Genomic DNA, 15,434 nt, shown 5'->3' on the forward strand with positions numbered 1-15,434 from the left:
CCACGCCCACTCCCCAGGTCTTTGGCACCGGACTGTGCCCACTGCGCCTCGCCCATCTCCCTCCTCAGCTAAGCGGGGACCACTGTTCTCTATCCTTAAGTAGCCTCCGACCTGCTCAGACCCTTAGCAGTTCAAGGCTCCCCGCCTTTCGCTCCTCTTGCCCTTCCCTTCTTCTTTCCCCCGCCGCCCGCCGACGCCCCCAGATCTCTTGGGCTCGCCCTTCCTGAAAGTAGGCGAGGCCCAGAAGCAGAGGCTGGGGCGAGGAAGGAGGGAGGAGCGAAGCGCGATGGCCGGGGGCGTGTCTTCTCAAGCCACGCCCCCGGGTGCGCGCGGCGGCGGCGGCGGCAGCCGAGCCTCGCTCTGAGAGACAGGTATCGCTTAGGCGCCATGTTGTGAGCGGAAGTCGGGGAGCGCGCGGCCGCCGCTGTTCTGCTGGGAGCGGGCGCGGGAACCGGCGGGAGGGGGGGGGCGGAGCTGTAGTCCCGGCGGCGGAAGGAGGAGAGGAAGAAAGGGGCCAGACCGGGTGCCGGGCAGCGGCGCGAGGCTCTCGCTCGGCGTGCGGACATCTCCAGCTAGGCGCGCGGCGTTCGAGGGTCGGTGTAGGCGCCGAGCCCTCTCCCGGGCAGCCGGTGCTGGTGCTGCTACTGCCGCCGCCGCTGCTGCTGTCGTGGGGCTCGGGCGGCGACAGAGCGGGGCCGGCCGTGGGGCGGGCGGGGAGGGAGGAGGCGGTGAAGGCGGCGGGCCGGGGGGGAAGATGCCGCTGGCGCAGCTGGCGGACCCGTGGCAGAAGATGGCTGTGGAGAGCCCGTCCGACAGCGCTGAGGTGAGTGCCGCCGGGCGGCCGGGGGCCGGCGCGCCCCTCCCCTCGCCCCCGCCGGCCAGCTCCCCTCCCTGGAGCTGGCCACTTGGCCCCTTCATCTGCTCGCGTTTCCCCTCTGTCTGGGATTCCGGTTTGGGTAGTTGGGGTTGGTCTGTTTGCTCTTCTGTTCCACCCGCACCCTCACCTCCCCTCCCTCGCTCGGGGGGCTGTGGTGTGGTCGCGCGTGGGGTTTGGAGTGGGCGCTGGGGCTTTGCAAGAAGCCGATTTTAATCAACTTTGCGTGGGGGGGGAGCGGGAAGTGGAGCGGGGGCCGGAGAGGAGTTGAGAAGTTTGGCCCTGCCTGGTTGGGGGCTTCCCTGGACCCTGGCGACTTTGGGGTGTAAGGGAGGGATATGGATTGGGTTCGGTGGGGAGTAGGGACTCTCGAGTCCGGCCAGGGGCGGGAGTTGGTGCTGTGAGTCGGGTGCGTGGGGGCTGGAACGGCCCAAGGCAGGACTGGCGACCTGCAGGGGTTTCGGGAAGGGGTGCAGGACAGCCAGTGGTTTTTGCCTCCCCCCAGTTTGTCTGCCGCAGCGGTTTCTGGTGGTGCAAAGGAGAAAGTGGAAGCTTGAGGTCCTCCCCCTCCCCATTTCTTAGGTCGCTGAGCTCGAGGACCCGGTCCGTAGGAGCTTTAACTTGAGTTTCCTGTCCTTGGAGGTGAGAGGGTGATTTTCAAGGCCATCAGTAGCTGCCCTGAAAGGCTTTCAGGTTTTATTCCCCCAGGATCTATTCGGTGACCATCCCTGAGACACCTCATCGAGTGCCAAAAACCCAAACAGTATACCCAAAGACGGCCAAACAATTTCCCCGGGCACGGCATGGCATCGAGCTTTCGCAGCCGCCCCTGTCCCAGCACCAACTCGGGGTCTGCGAAAATAATCCAGGCAAGACCCATGCTAGGGCATCAGCGCTCCTCTCCGGAGTGGAAAATCAATTCCTGATGGTGGCATGTCCGTGATTCTCCCTTCTTGACTTTTTGCTGTCTTCTATTCCCGCAGCGGACTTTGGGGGATTACAGGATGATAGGTTGCGTGTGTGTAATAGTGAGTGACCCCATTTCTGGAAAGCATGACTGAAACGCGGGGGTGGAATGGGGCAGGCTCTGATGAGTGGTGTACTTGGCGGCAGCCGCTGCCCTGCCGGCCTCCGCAGTGTGAGAGGTGGATAGGGTTACTGGTTACGTCAGTAAGACCGAGGCTCAGTTTGATCTGAGATGCGGGACACTTGCATTCCCGGGTATAATGGAGGGGGAGGGGAATCAGTTCAAATAGCTTTTCAGTTTTTTTCCTAGTCACCTCTACTGCTGTATAAAATGTTTACTTGCTCTCCTTAACGTGAGCAGAGTTGTAATAGTGCTTACGGCTGGTACTTAGTATTTTGTGACTTGGATCATATTTTAAAAATCTAAACTAAACGGTACTGTATAATAGAAAAGATATGGATAGATTTTTTTTCTAAGTATTTTAAAAAGGAAATCACGGTTTTAAGACTAGCAGAATTACGTTTAAAATTGTGTTAGCCTGTTTAATAGTATAGATGTTTTATAAGAAAATTGAATTTAGAATGTTTAATCATCCTTTGAATGGATAGTGTGAAAATTAGTTTGCACATGGGCTCTTTTCATTCATCTTTTTTCTTCAGATTTTATTTGCATTAAATAATATAGCTAAAAGGTTTATAAAATAGGTTTTCAAATTGCTGACCTTGTGAAAAGAAATTGAATTTGCTTTGAGCCTGATTGTTACATGCAAACGGTAACATTTGCTACTCATAATCAGTCCACATTTCTGCTTGGCACGTATCAGTGTGTTAAAAAATCATTTAAAATTCCACCTTATCCTTTTTTCTACATAGCATACATTTGAATAGGGAAGGCACAAAACTGATATTTATTTAGCACTTACTATATGCCAGATACTGTGGTACATGCTATTTCATTTTATCCTTTCTATGACCCAACAGAGTAGGATTGTGATCCTCATTATTACAGATTAAGAAACTGAATCTCCGAAGTTAAGGGCACAAAGATTATAAATAGTAAATGGCAGAGGCATAATTCAAAGCCGGGTGGGTATAATTCATGTGCTTTGCTTTATATTAGGGTAGCTGCTTCAAATCCTTTGTGGAAAAATTCACAGTATAAATAAATAAGCCAGTAGTTAGAGGTCGTGTATTTTTCAGAAACAGTTACGGTATTATTATAAGCAGTCTCACTTGTTAAAGCCTAGTTATTTCAGTTACTGTCATGGTTTCCAGAACCTGGCAGATAGGATTCCACAACTTGCCATTTTCAAAGAATTTTCTTGATATTTTGGTATAAGATATGTCACACAGAGCTGGTGTTGCCTGGATTAATTTTAAAAAGATCTTTTTAAATTGCTTTTAGATATTTTGTTGCCTTTGGTGGTTCATCTGTTTCAAGTAAATTACTTCTGATACAATTTTGGAATTGAAGCTAGTAAGGAAAAGGTTGAGAATTTTCATTCAGAAGTCTAATATTGGACTTAGTATTATGCCTGCTATTATGCCATCTCCTCCCCAGTAAGGCCATATCAGAAAGTAATTATATTTTACCAGAGTAAAATCATTTTTTTGAAAGACGTTTCCTTGAGTAAATACATCAAATTTTTTTCTCCCCAGACTAAAAGGTTTCAGAATTGGTCTCGATAGGAATTTTCATTTGTGGTCTCGTTCCTAGTAGATTGTGAAATCTTGAAAGTAGAGTCCTTTTTTCTCTGTGTTCTCAGCGCTTAACACAGTGCCTGGCACATATATATTTTGGACCCAGTAGATGTCCACTGAATGAATTATGGTCAGGAATAGGGTGATTATCAGTGTTATTTCTGTTCTTATCATTTTAATCTTACAGTGAAATACGAGCAGTCTTAAAAGACCTGAGTACCTCCCTGAAAGTACAGGCAGTTTCTTCATTCCTTTACATAGCCTTCCTGCTTTAAGACCTCACATGGGTCTCATGGTGCTCAAAACAAAAAAACCCTTGTGGTTAACTCAAACATGGGTCAGAACATGATAGGCTAGAACTAGGCCAAATGTTTAAAGAAGCAAATTTAGGATAATAAAGGAAGTACTATGTAAGCAGTCAAGGTTAGTTAGTACAGGATTAAAAACAAAATAGCGTCCTAAATTGTTCAGGTGAATTCACAACTCTTTAAGGAGTTATTTAAAGATGCTACTATGTTTTTGAGTAACTGACTGTTTAGAAAACAGGTATCAAGGAATTGTGACTATTCTGTAAATTTCTCGCCACTGCATTTACTGGATCATAAGCCTGACCTAAAATGACACTTTTTCTCAGTTTTCAGTAAAGGATAAATGATGGTAAATGTAAATAAGAACAAAATTAATTTAACCTTAATAAAATCGAGGTTATTTTTTGCTTTATAGAAATGTGCTGTATAAAAATAGCTACCTTGAATTCTTTTAAATAGCAAGTACCCATAATACATTAAAATATTAACTATGTAAATTTTTTTTATAAAAAATGAGACCCTTGTGTTGGAAACCATCTTTAGTGGATATGCATCCATTTTTATCTTCAAAGATTATATTGGATTCTGTACTGTTTCTACAATATTGATATGAGGTTTCTTATTTTTATCTGCAGGGAAAAACATTCTGTTAAAGTATGATCATTGATTTTGAAAAAATGTTTTATTAAGTTTCTTCCTTTTCCTGTTTCATTTCTACCACCTTTCAGGTTTTTTTCTTTCCCCCAAGTGAAGATCTGAGGAGAGGACAGGTATTGTTACATGTCAACTGTCAATAGTAACTGTGACACATTACTGAACACTTCACTGTTTTCAGTGATTATGATATAAGATGTCAGTTTTTGTTAAACTAAAATTTAGGGAAGTTTGCTTTATTTTGGCAGCTCTTCCTGTACTTACTGGATTGATCCAAAATGTGAAACTTCTTTGGTACATTTAAATTAAGATAAAGGGATAAACTTAAAGAAACGAGTATAGGCAGACTCTGCCTTTTCTTTAGTATGTTTCTGGAAATCACAATGAGTATATTCTACTTTTATTTAAGGAGAGTGGCATAACTGGGATGTGCACTCTCAACCAAGGATGCGATAATCAGTAATTATAGATCAAAAATATAGCAGATCATTTATCAGAAGTCTGAATTGCAGAACTGTAAAGATTTTTTAAAAAATGTATCACACATTGAAACATTCATACCATTGTGATCATTGACAAGATTTGCTCTAGAGTTCCATACTCAGGGACATGTGATATAACAGGCTGTGAATGTTGGGTGATGTCAAGGGCACCAGTTTCCCAATGCAGACTGGATGCTTTAGACCCAGTGATTCAGATTACAGTGTACAACAGTGACATCTTGGTGGTCTCTTGGTAATGCATGAGTGTGATAGAGCTCAGTTGTTTATGTGTTTTGGTGGATAACAAGTTTTAAAGCATTGGAATGCAATTGTGCAAATCTATATATTATACATGCAGTTCCCCAATTCACATAATAGAAAATAAAAACAACCAACTGCATTTTTGTACTTGGCATTAAATGTCTCCCTCTACCCCACTTCAGATTTGATATAGTTTCCTATATCATTATCTGGAACAATTAGCAGATCTCATATATTCCAGTTTATCAATTTAATACCAAACAACATAAAACCAAAGTAAAACAGCTGTAAATGTTAGTTGTTGTAAAATGTGTAGAGTTAAAAACAACAACAACAACAACAAATATATGCATTCTCTGAAGCAGATTCAGGATGAAATGTATCCATATAAGACATAACTATTATTTTATACATTTGGCTTATTTTAAGCAAATACATTAGTTACTACCAATCAAATATTTCACTTTTACTTATCTTCTTAAAATTTAGAAGGTACTTTTTTAGATAACTTTGATGTACGGGGAAGTGTTAAAGAACATAAGCTTTGGAGCCATAAAGACCTGGGTTTGAGTCCTGGCTCTGCCACTTAATAACTTAGTAATCTTATACAAGTTGTTTAATGTCTCTATGCTTCAACATTCTAATCTGTAAAATAGGGATGAAATAATATCTACCTCATAGGGTTGTGGTGAGAATTAAGTGAAATGATAATATATGTAAAGTACGTGGTTTGCTGCACGGTTTCAGTGTCTAATAAATAATATAATGAATCATCTCTCTAATAGAATTGTCTGGGGGAAGCTCTGTGTTTTTCCTCTGGAGTAATTTTTTTCAGAATCAAGCAGAACAATTAAAAATTACTTGTTTGATCTGTTTAAACAGAGCCATTATTATATCTGAATATAATTGTAAGGGTGAAGTGAATGCAGATTTCTTGAATCTCGTTTCCCTTTTTGTATTGTTCCCCTCTTCAATATCATCTATAAAGGGGAAAACAGATAAAGAACATTTGAAGAATACGTGTGGAAGAAGGAAGAAAGGAAACATTGGTCAATTTGGGAGGCATCTCACAGTCCATAGCATGTGACTGTTTAGCAGTGTTTTTTTTCCTCTTAGTGATATATAAGATAGTATATTTCATACATGATAGCATCTTACGATTGATGAAACCTGATGTATCCTGGATATCAACTTCTTGAAGGAAGTCTCCCCTTGAAGAAATGGATAAAATCAGTATATAGTGTTAATAAGTAGAATTTTAATTTACTTTCTAAAACATACCAAAACAAAATGTGCACACCTTTTTATATTTTAGGATCAGTTCTATTAATTTCACTTTTAGAGACAGAAATTAGTATGGCACACCCTCCCCATTACTCTAAACACATTTGTTTTGCTTATTTGAATATGCCACGAGTAACTGGATTTTCCTGTCTAAAAATAGACTCCTTTGGATTTGATATTTTATGTGGTATTTGTACTTCAAGAATTTGAAATAGGATATACAGTATTTTTAACAGAGAAGTATCTGGACATGTTAAAAGTGTATCTATCTGTGCCCCAGGAACCATTTCTGCCATGCAAAAAAACAAAACAAAGGAGCATGACATAATCAAATAAATTTGGAATTACAGAGTTAAACAGTATTTGACCAATGTCTTTACCTCATAAGTTCTTAGCACTTTTAAGGCGATATTATACATGATGAATCTGCAAAAAGGATATAGCCCATAGCATTTGAGACTTGATGTCAGAACCCTTTTTTCATGAACCATCTATTGAAGTCTCAAAGGACACAAGTGTTTTGCAGAACAGTTTGAGCAGTCTGATAACTATAGTAACATGATCCAGTATTGCCTGCAATTGAGCTGTTACATTTAATTGACTATATCAAAGCTTTTTTTTTTTTTGACAGAGAGATCATAGGTAGGCAGAGAGGGGAGGAAGCAGGCTCCCCGCTGAGCAGAGAGCCTGATATGGGGCTCAATCCCAGGACCCTGGGATCATGACCTGAGCCGAAGGCAGAGGCTTTAACCCACTGAGCCACCCAGGCGCCCCAAAGCTTTTTTCTTTATCAAGAGTTTTTGTTTCATTTTGAATTGAAATCTTTTAAAATGTATGATTTTCCATCTTATAATAGACTGAACATTTAAATATAATAATTTAAATGAAAGTTTTAGATAACTTTTTTATCCCATATTCTGAAAATTAATTGTTGTATTCTACCTTAATATCAAACTATTTGCCCCTATTAAGTGGCCCCTGCATTGACTTGCTCTGTAACTTACATTTCAAATTCATAATTATTACAAACTCTCTTATCATTTGGCGACTTGATGCTGCCATCAGTCTGTCTGTCTCTCTCCCACTCTCCTTTTTAAATTAATTGCTTCTAACTTGCAGTTACTAGAAAACAACTAGGGTGAGTGATATATTGATGCCGTCATTTTAAACTTGGGAAGCTTGTTACTCCATCTTAAAAAACAGTTTCCATTTGCAGCCTACCAAATAATGCAAAATAACATCCTCACCCTTTTTGTGATATCTGCCCATCATATACACATACCTCTGGGGTCAGGGGTATTTGGATATATTACCTACTAATAAACAGTGTTTTATGCTTCAGCATAACATTGACCAAATCGCTCAGTCACTGGCATTACCTACTGTGCATATTTACCTTCCTTTTTGGAAGATGTCAACTAGAAAGGAATATGAATAAGCTAAAGAACGGGGGGGCTGTAAGACAGAAAGGTAGCCTACTGTCCCACCTGGAGTCAGGTCTCCACATTGTCTTTTGGAGTTTTTTGGTGGGATTTTTTTTTCCCATGAGATAGGTCTAATTTCCTGACTGTTAGCTACCCTATATTTATATGTAAATCCAAAAGCTCTTTCATACCTCCTGTCATTCTTTTCCTCTATTAGTATAAATAGAATTACAGCGGTAGCATAACTTAAATCAGATTTCCCGACCTTAGCTAATATACCCATGGTATCTTACATACCTAGTTATGTTTAATCCACCATGTAAATTGATTTTTATAATCTTCTGTATAATAATGATCTCGTCTTCAAACTTGACCTGGTCATCTAGGTTTCTGTGAGCTTGCCTCTAATCCTGTGGTCCACAAAGCTTGTTATAGGAAACTTGGTTCAGTTATTTGACATGTGTTAGAAGCAGATGTCAAATGATAGCCTGAAGCAAAAGATGATTTTGATGTAATAGGTTGAAGTGCATCCCACATACAGTGTTTTGGGAGAAAACTTCTCTCCAGAAATCTTGTAGGACCTGTACTAAAAACCTCAGTTACTCAGAATGTTGTTTCAATTTTTACATTTAGGAGCCCGAAAACAATATAAAATAATAGGAAAGATTGACTTTAAAATAAAAACAAACACCATAACTTCTAAATCGGCATCATTAAGTAACCACTAGCTACATGTGGCTATGAAGCACTAGAAATGTGATTAGTTTGAATGAGGAACTGAATTTTAAATTTAATTTTAATTATTTTAAATTTAAAAAGTCACCTGTGACTATTGGCTACCACATTGAACAGCACAGTTCTAAAGGTTATAGGATTATTACAATTTGGACTTTTTCTCTACCAGTGTTTTTCAGCTCTACCTTCTATTATATGTAGTTTTAAATTAATAGACTAAAGCCTTTTCTAAATGAAAAAAATACTGTGTTTTTTCAAATCAAATGTAAATTAGCTTTGTCTTGTTCCTCACCTACCCTGAAGATTTTTTATAAGCCCTACTACATGGTATGTGCCCTTCAAATCACCATTCTGCACTTTCTATAGTTTTGCTAGTTTTATAGTAACATTTCTCATTCAAGTGATAACACCAAGCACTGGGGAAATTTAGCTATCAAAAAATGTTGCATTTTGTTAATTATAATGTGCTAATTAATACTAGAAAAATGGATTGCTGCATCTTGTAGATAAACATTTACTGAATGCCCTCTCTGACTAGATACTGTCTATAATCAACTTGAGTGAGGTAGACATAATTCTTCTCAACCTACAGATGAGGAAACTGAAGCCTAGAAAGGTTAAAGAAGCTGTTCATGGTTGTACCACTAGTTATTAGAGGATGCAGGATTCAAACCCAAGTCTCAGATTGCAAATTCCATTGACTTTCTGCTAGACTGCCATGCCTGAGTTGAGAACAACATGTGGGTGACTCATTCTAGATGAAATCTCCTACAGGGGAAAAGATTCTCAGTGGTTTGCATGAGAATATATTTTTATGGGAATGTACAGGTAGAGTTAGAAAAGTGAAATTGATTCAACTCTCTCCAAATACGTTGTGAGTTAAATAGGCTTTTGTGAGCTAGCCTGAAAAACAGCATTTGTGACATTGTATGAGAAAATGTTTTGGAATTTCTAAACGGCTGTCTTACAAATATTTGAAACAAAAACTATAGTCTTTAGAAAAGGGGTGGGGGTGCTGTCCAGATATTAGTTAACATCTCTTCATATAGAAGTCCCTAGGTATGTGTTTGGGTAACTGTGCTCTGTTTTTGAATTGCTCCTCATTAAATCATTACCTCTTTATGTTCGCATCTCTTCAGAAAACTATTTGATACTCCCTCAAAGTGTCAGAGAATAGGATCTTACTCAACCTGAAAAAGTTACCATTTATCTTGCTATAGTATAAGAAAAGGAAATTGTTGAAAGTTTACATGATCCTTGGTGGGATTTTTCCCTCTTTTTTTTTTTTTTAACCTGTTAGGTTAAATAGCCCTAATCTTTTTTAAAAAATTGAGATATGATTTACATACCACAAAAATTCCCTCTTATAAAGTATACAATTTAGTGGGTTTTAGTATATTCACAAGGTTCTGCAACCATCACCACTATCTAATTCCAGAACATTTTCATCACCCCAAAAATAAATCCCATCCTCATTAGCAGTCAGTCCTTATTCCTTCTTTCCCCCAGCCCCTGGCAACCAATAATATATCTTCTCTATATATTTGCCTATTCTGGACATTGGATATTAATGGAATCATATAATATATGGCCTTTGGGTGTGACATCATTCATTTAACAATTTTTTCAAAGTTCATCCATGTTATAGCATGTATCAGTGCTTCCTTTTTATGGCTGAGGAATAATCTGATGTATGGATGTACCACATTTTGTTTTATACGTTTGTCAGTTCGTGGACATTGGGGTTGTTTCTACTTCTTGACTGTGGTGAATAATGCTGCTATGAAAATTTTGTATTAAGTTTTTTGAACATATGTTTTCGATTTTCTTGGGTATACACCTAGGTGTGGAATTGCTGTGTCATGGTAAGTCTATGTTTAATATTTTGAATTACCGACAAATTGTTTTCCAACTTGCTTAAACCGTTTTATATTCCCACCAGCAATGTATGAGGGTTCCAGTTTCTCCATATTCTCATCAACACTTGTTACTGTCTTTTTCATTATAGCCATTGTAGTGTGTGTAAGAAGTGGTATCTCATTGTTATTTTGATTTGCGTTTCCCTTATATCTAAGGATGTTAAGGAACTTTTCGTGTTCTTATTGTCTATTTGTATACATAATTAATTCTTGTGCTTATTTTTTACTGATTTGGAGACTTAAGTGGAGTTTTTGCATTAATGCTTTTAATAGAAGATCCTTATCTATGTTACATTGTGTACAAATCTTCCTTGACTTAAATAGGATTATGTTCCATCATAAGTTGGAAATTCATTTATTACACCTAACATACCGAACATCATGGCTTAGCATAGCTTACCTTTAACATGCTCAGCACTTATGTTAGCCTAGAGTCAGGCAAAATCATCTAACACGAAGTCTATTTTATAACAAAGTATTGGATATCACATGTAATTTATTGCATACTGTGCTGAAAGTGAAAAACAGAATAGCTTTAAGTGTATTGGTTGTTTTTCCTCATGGTCACATAGCTGACTGTGAGCTGCCATTCCTTGCCACTGCCCAGCATCATGACAGTGTATCATACCAACATACCGCTAGCCTGAGAAAAGATAAAAATTCAAAGTGTGGTTTCTACAGGATGAAATTAAATAATCACTTTTGCACCATTGTCAAGTCGAAAAATTATAAGTTAAACCATCATAAGTCAGGGACTGTCTACGTAGTTCTTCAGAAAACTTAGTTTTAATCTGTGCTTTCAAAAGATTTTTTTCTTTTTATATGTGATAAATTTAAAGCTTTTCCTAGAACACTGATTTTCCAACTGGGTCAGTAGAGCCCTGTGTTCTATGGAGATACCTTATGTTACCTCATCACCTGGACCACCTCTTTCCCCAGCCAGAGCAGAGTTTCTAGAGGAACACAACAAAGAAGTAATGTTAATTATAGAAAATTATAGCAAGAAAGCAAAAATCAAAGCAATGATATTTTTCATTACAGTCTCCTCAGTGTTAGACTATTCTATAGTTTCTTATTTAAAGCAAGTGTACAGGAAATAATTGAAAATCAATCAAAACCACAGGTCTAGATTCTCAGAAATTAAATACTAGTCAATAGATAAATGAATTCTTTTCAAGAATCCATTTCTTAAGTGAGATATACAGGTGTTTCATTTAAAGAAGTAGGAAGATGCAAAACAAAGTATGTTTGCCTCCTTTCCTTCAAGTTCCTGCTGGCTATTGGTATAAGCATTAAGGGGGGAATTACTTGAAGAGAGAAATGTCACAAATTAAAAATAAGATTTCCTGGGGCACCTGGCTGGCTAAGTCAGTGGAACATGTGACTCTTGATCTCAAGGTCATGAGCTCAAGCCCCATGTTGGGTGTGGAGCCTACTTTAAAAAAAGAAAAAAAGGATTTCCTTTGGGTTATTAAAAAAAAAAAGCTCATAAATGAGGATTTTTTTTTAAAGATTTTATTTATTTATTTGACAGAGAGAGATCACAAGCAGGCAGAGAGGCAGGTAGAGAGAGAGGAGGAAGCAGGCTCCTTGCTGAGCAGAAAGCCCGATGCGGGGCTCGATCCCAGGACCCTGAGATCATGACCTGAGCCGAAGGCAGCGGCTTAACCCACTGAGCCACCCAGGCGCCCGAGGGTTTTTTTTTAAAGATTTTATTTATTTATTAGAGGGAGAGAGAATGTGAGCGAGTGTGAGAAAGAGTGCACTGGGAGGGGGGAGAGGGGAGGGAAAGGGAGGAGCAGGCTGTCTTCTGAGCACGGAGCCCAACATAGGGCTCCATCCCAAGACCCTGGTATCATGACCTGAGCTGAAGGCAAATGTCAATTGACTGAGCCACCCAGGCACCCCTGTAAATGAGTTTTAAAGTGGACTTTTCCCCCTGGCTGTTCTGAGCATGTAAAGTATATTACTAGGTGATGAATGAAATAGGATTATTTCCTTTGGAATATTATAGTTTAAAAGTACTGAGGTAGACAGGCAGTTAAAATAACATGAAGCAACCTAAATTAGCCAGGAATGTTACAAACAGATATAATTGGAACTTTAGAAGAAAATTATGATCTATAATGTTATAGCATTTTCCATAGTGCATTTTTAAGCATAGTGTGGAAGATTAGAAAGTAAATATTACTACCCTGACACCCAGTAAAGTTCCTTTTAAAACACACATACACACACAAAGCAAATAAATGTTATTTTCTTCCTTTTTAAAAAAGATTTTATTTATTTGACAGAGGGCAAGCACAAGTAGGGGGAACAGTAGGCAGAGGGAGAAGTGGGCTCCACCCTGAATGGGCAGCCTGATGTAGGGCTTGATCCCAGGACCCCAGGATCATGACCTGAGCCAAAGGCAGATGCTTAATGACTGAGCCACCCAGGCACTCCTAAATGTTCTTTTCTTTTTTTTTTTTTTAAGATTTTTATTTATTTAATTGAGAGAAAATGAGAGCAAGAGAGAGCATGAGAGGGAAGAGGGTCAGAGAAGCAGACTCCCCACCAAGCAGGGAGCCTGATGCAGGACTCAATCCTAGGACTCTAGGATCGTGACCTGAGACGAAGACAGTTGCTTACCCAACTGAGCCACCCAGGCTCCCCCTAAATGTTATTTTCAACATAAAAATTAATCACTTGGAGGAGACCTCTGGTTCTGTCAAGTTGGAGGAGCCCTATTCCTCCTAGGTCCTCTTTTACAACTAAAACTCCTTAGACAAAAATGCATCAAACAAGTACAGGAACATTGTGAAAGATGGAAAGAAGAAGGGAGACTCCCTACAGACTTTGGGACTCAAGGAATGACACAAATAGTGAGTTCCTTGGTGTTTTTTTTTATTGCCTCCCATATATCTTTGACAGGTCCTGTAAAAGCCTCCAAGCTGAACCACCAATAGACACAGTGAATGAGGAAAGGGTAGCCTAACAATAGTAAATTTTTTTTGACGTACTCACCCTACTGTAGCCAAGCACCGTAGAAAAACCCCACCCTACTCCAAAGAAGCAAGTGGCAGTGTTTGAATTCCTCCACTCACTGATGTTGGCTGTGCAGATCAAGGCCCTAATCTCCCATTGCCTGCCTAGCAAAAGCAGAGAGCACTTTGATTTTCCCCTGCTGGGTGGTTTTGGCAGGTTGAGCAGGAATCTGATCTTCCCATCCCCCACCCCATGGCACCACCTGCAGAAGGAGGTGATGATCTCACTAGGATAGTGTCAGTGTGGTTCAGGAGCCAGTTGAGTCTCCATCCCAATCTGGAAGCAGTGAAACTTACCAAGGTGGTGTGAGACTGGGGTAGTCTCCACTAAACCTCACCTTGCCCTCTGTCAGTTAGGAGCTGAGCTTACACCTTCACTTAAAATCAACAAGGCAGAGCAAGATGGTTGGAGGTGGGCTAGTCAACTCTGCTTCGCTTCTTTTTTTTTTTTTTAATTTATTTGACAGAGAAAGATCACAAGTAGGCAGAGAGGAGGAAGCAGGCTCCCCGCTGAGCAGAGAGCCCGATGCGGGGCTCGATCCCAGGACCCTAAGATCATCATCTGAGCCAAAGGCAGAGGCTTAACCCACTGAGCCACCCAGGCACCCCTGCTTCGCTTCTTTACTGATGTCATTGGGGCCCAGTGGGCAGCTGAGCCTCACTGCCTCTCATCTGGCATCTACAAGGTAGAACAAAATGTTGGATGGGAGGGCTGGTTGGCACTCCACTTCCCCTTCTTCCCTTCCCTGTTTGTTGGACCCTTAAAGAAGCTGAGCTTTCCGCTCTACCTTATAGCAGCAAAGCAGTACGAGTCAGCCTTCTGCTTTCTCTCTCCCTATTGGCAGTGTGATTGATCAGGTAGATGAGCTTGTACCCCTACTCAGAGGCAGTGTGATGGTGCAGCTTGGTGTCCCACTTCCACTGATACCAAAAGTGGAGCTGAACTTCCATCTCAGTGCTGTTCAAAAAAGCAAGAGTAATTGTTCCACTTTTGCCAGGGTGGTGTCAGTGGGCCCAGCAGGAAGCTGAACATACACATTCACCTTGCTCTTATACTACATTTCACCGAGAAGACTGCCTGCTAAAAAATGATTAGGGGCGCCTGGGTGGCTCAGTGGGTTAAAGCCTCTGCCTTCGGCTTGGGTCATGATCCCAGGGTCCTGGGATCGAGCCCCACATTGGGCTCTCTGCTCGGTGGGGAGCCTGCCTCCTCCTCTCTCTCTCTCTCTCTGCCTGCCTCTTTGCCTACTGGTGATCTCTGTCTGTCAAATAAAATCTTAAAAAAATGATTAAACAGGATCCAGGGTTTTCTCTCCAATATTGTCCATTATACAGTTAAAGATCACTGTATTAGGAACCAGGAAAATGACACCATGAATGAGAAAAAAGTCAACAGCTACCAACACAAAGATGCTTCAGATGTTGGAATTATCTGACAAGGATTTTAAAGCAGCCATCACAAAAATGCTTCCATGAGCAATCATAAACACATTTGAAACAAATTAAAAAATTATCTTAGAAAAGATATAAAACAGAATATGGAAACTTTTAGAACTGAAAGATACAGTAACTGAAATAAATTTACTTCATGGGCTTACTAGAAGAGTGGGGATAACAGGAAAGAGTAGTTTTGAAGATCGAGCAACAGAAATTACCTAATTTGAACAACAGAGGGGAAAAAAATGAACTGACAAAAAAAAGAGCCCTAGGAGCCTGGGGAATATTAACAAGAGATTTAACATCCATGTCACCATAATCCAGAAAGTGGAGAAAAAGGGTGGGCCTGAAGAAATAATGGCC

The 15,434-nt window shown here is 40.3% G+C and overlaps 1 protein-coding gene across 8 annotated transcripts in view; it reads left to right on the plus strand.

Annotated features, from left to right (window-relative positions):
- Positions 1-394: 394 nt before the first annotated feature.
- RPS6KA3 (ribosomal protein S6 kinase A3) overlaps positions 395-15,434 on the plus strand; it is a 115,777-nt gene continuing 100,737 nt past the window's right edge. For 5 of the 8 annotated variants that reach the window (XM_047715083.1, XM_047715085.1, XM_047715087.1 and 2 more), the window contains exon 1: positions 396-823. Coding sequence is in view for 2 of the 8 variants with exons in the window: in XM_047715082.1 (XP_047571038.1) it covers positions 755-823 (69 nt within the window). In the remaining 6 variants the exon portion in view is untranslated. Of the gene's footprint in view, positions 824-4,577; positions 4,620-15,434 lie in introns of those variants that run through there. The other 3 variants (XR_007124678.1, XM_047715081.1, XM_047715086.1) reach the window with 2 other exon arrangements.

This window comes from Lutra lutra, chromosome X (genome assembly GCF_902655055.1).
Source record: "Lutra lutra chromosome X, mLutLut1.2, whole genome shotgun sequence".
Taxonomy (NCBI): domain Eukaryota; kingdom Metazoa; phylum Chordata; class Mammalia; order Carnivora; family Mustelidae; genus Lutra; species Lutra lutra.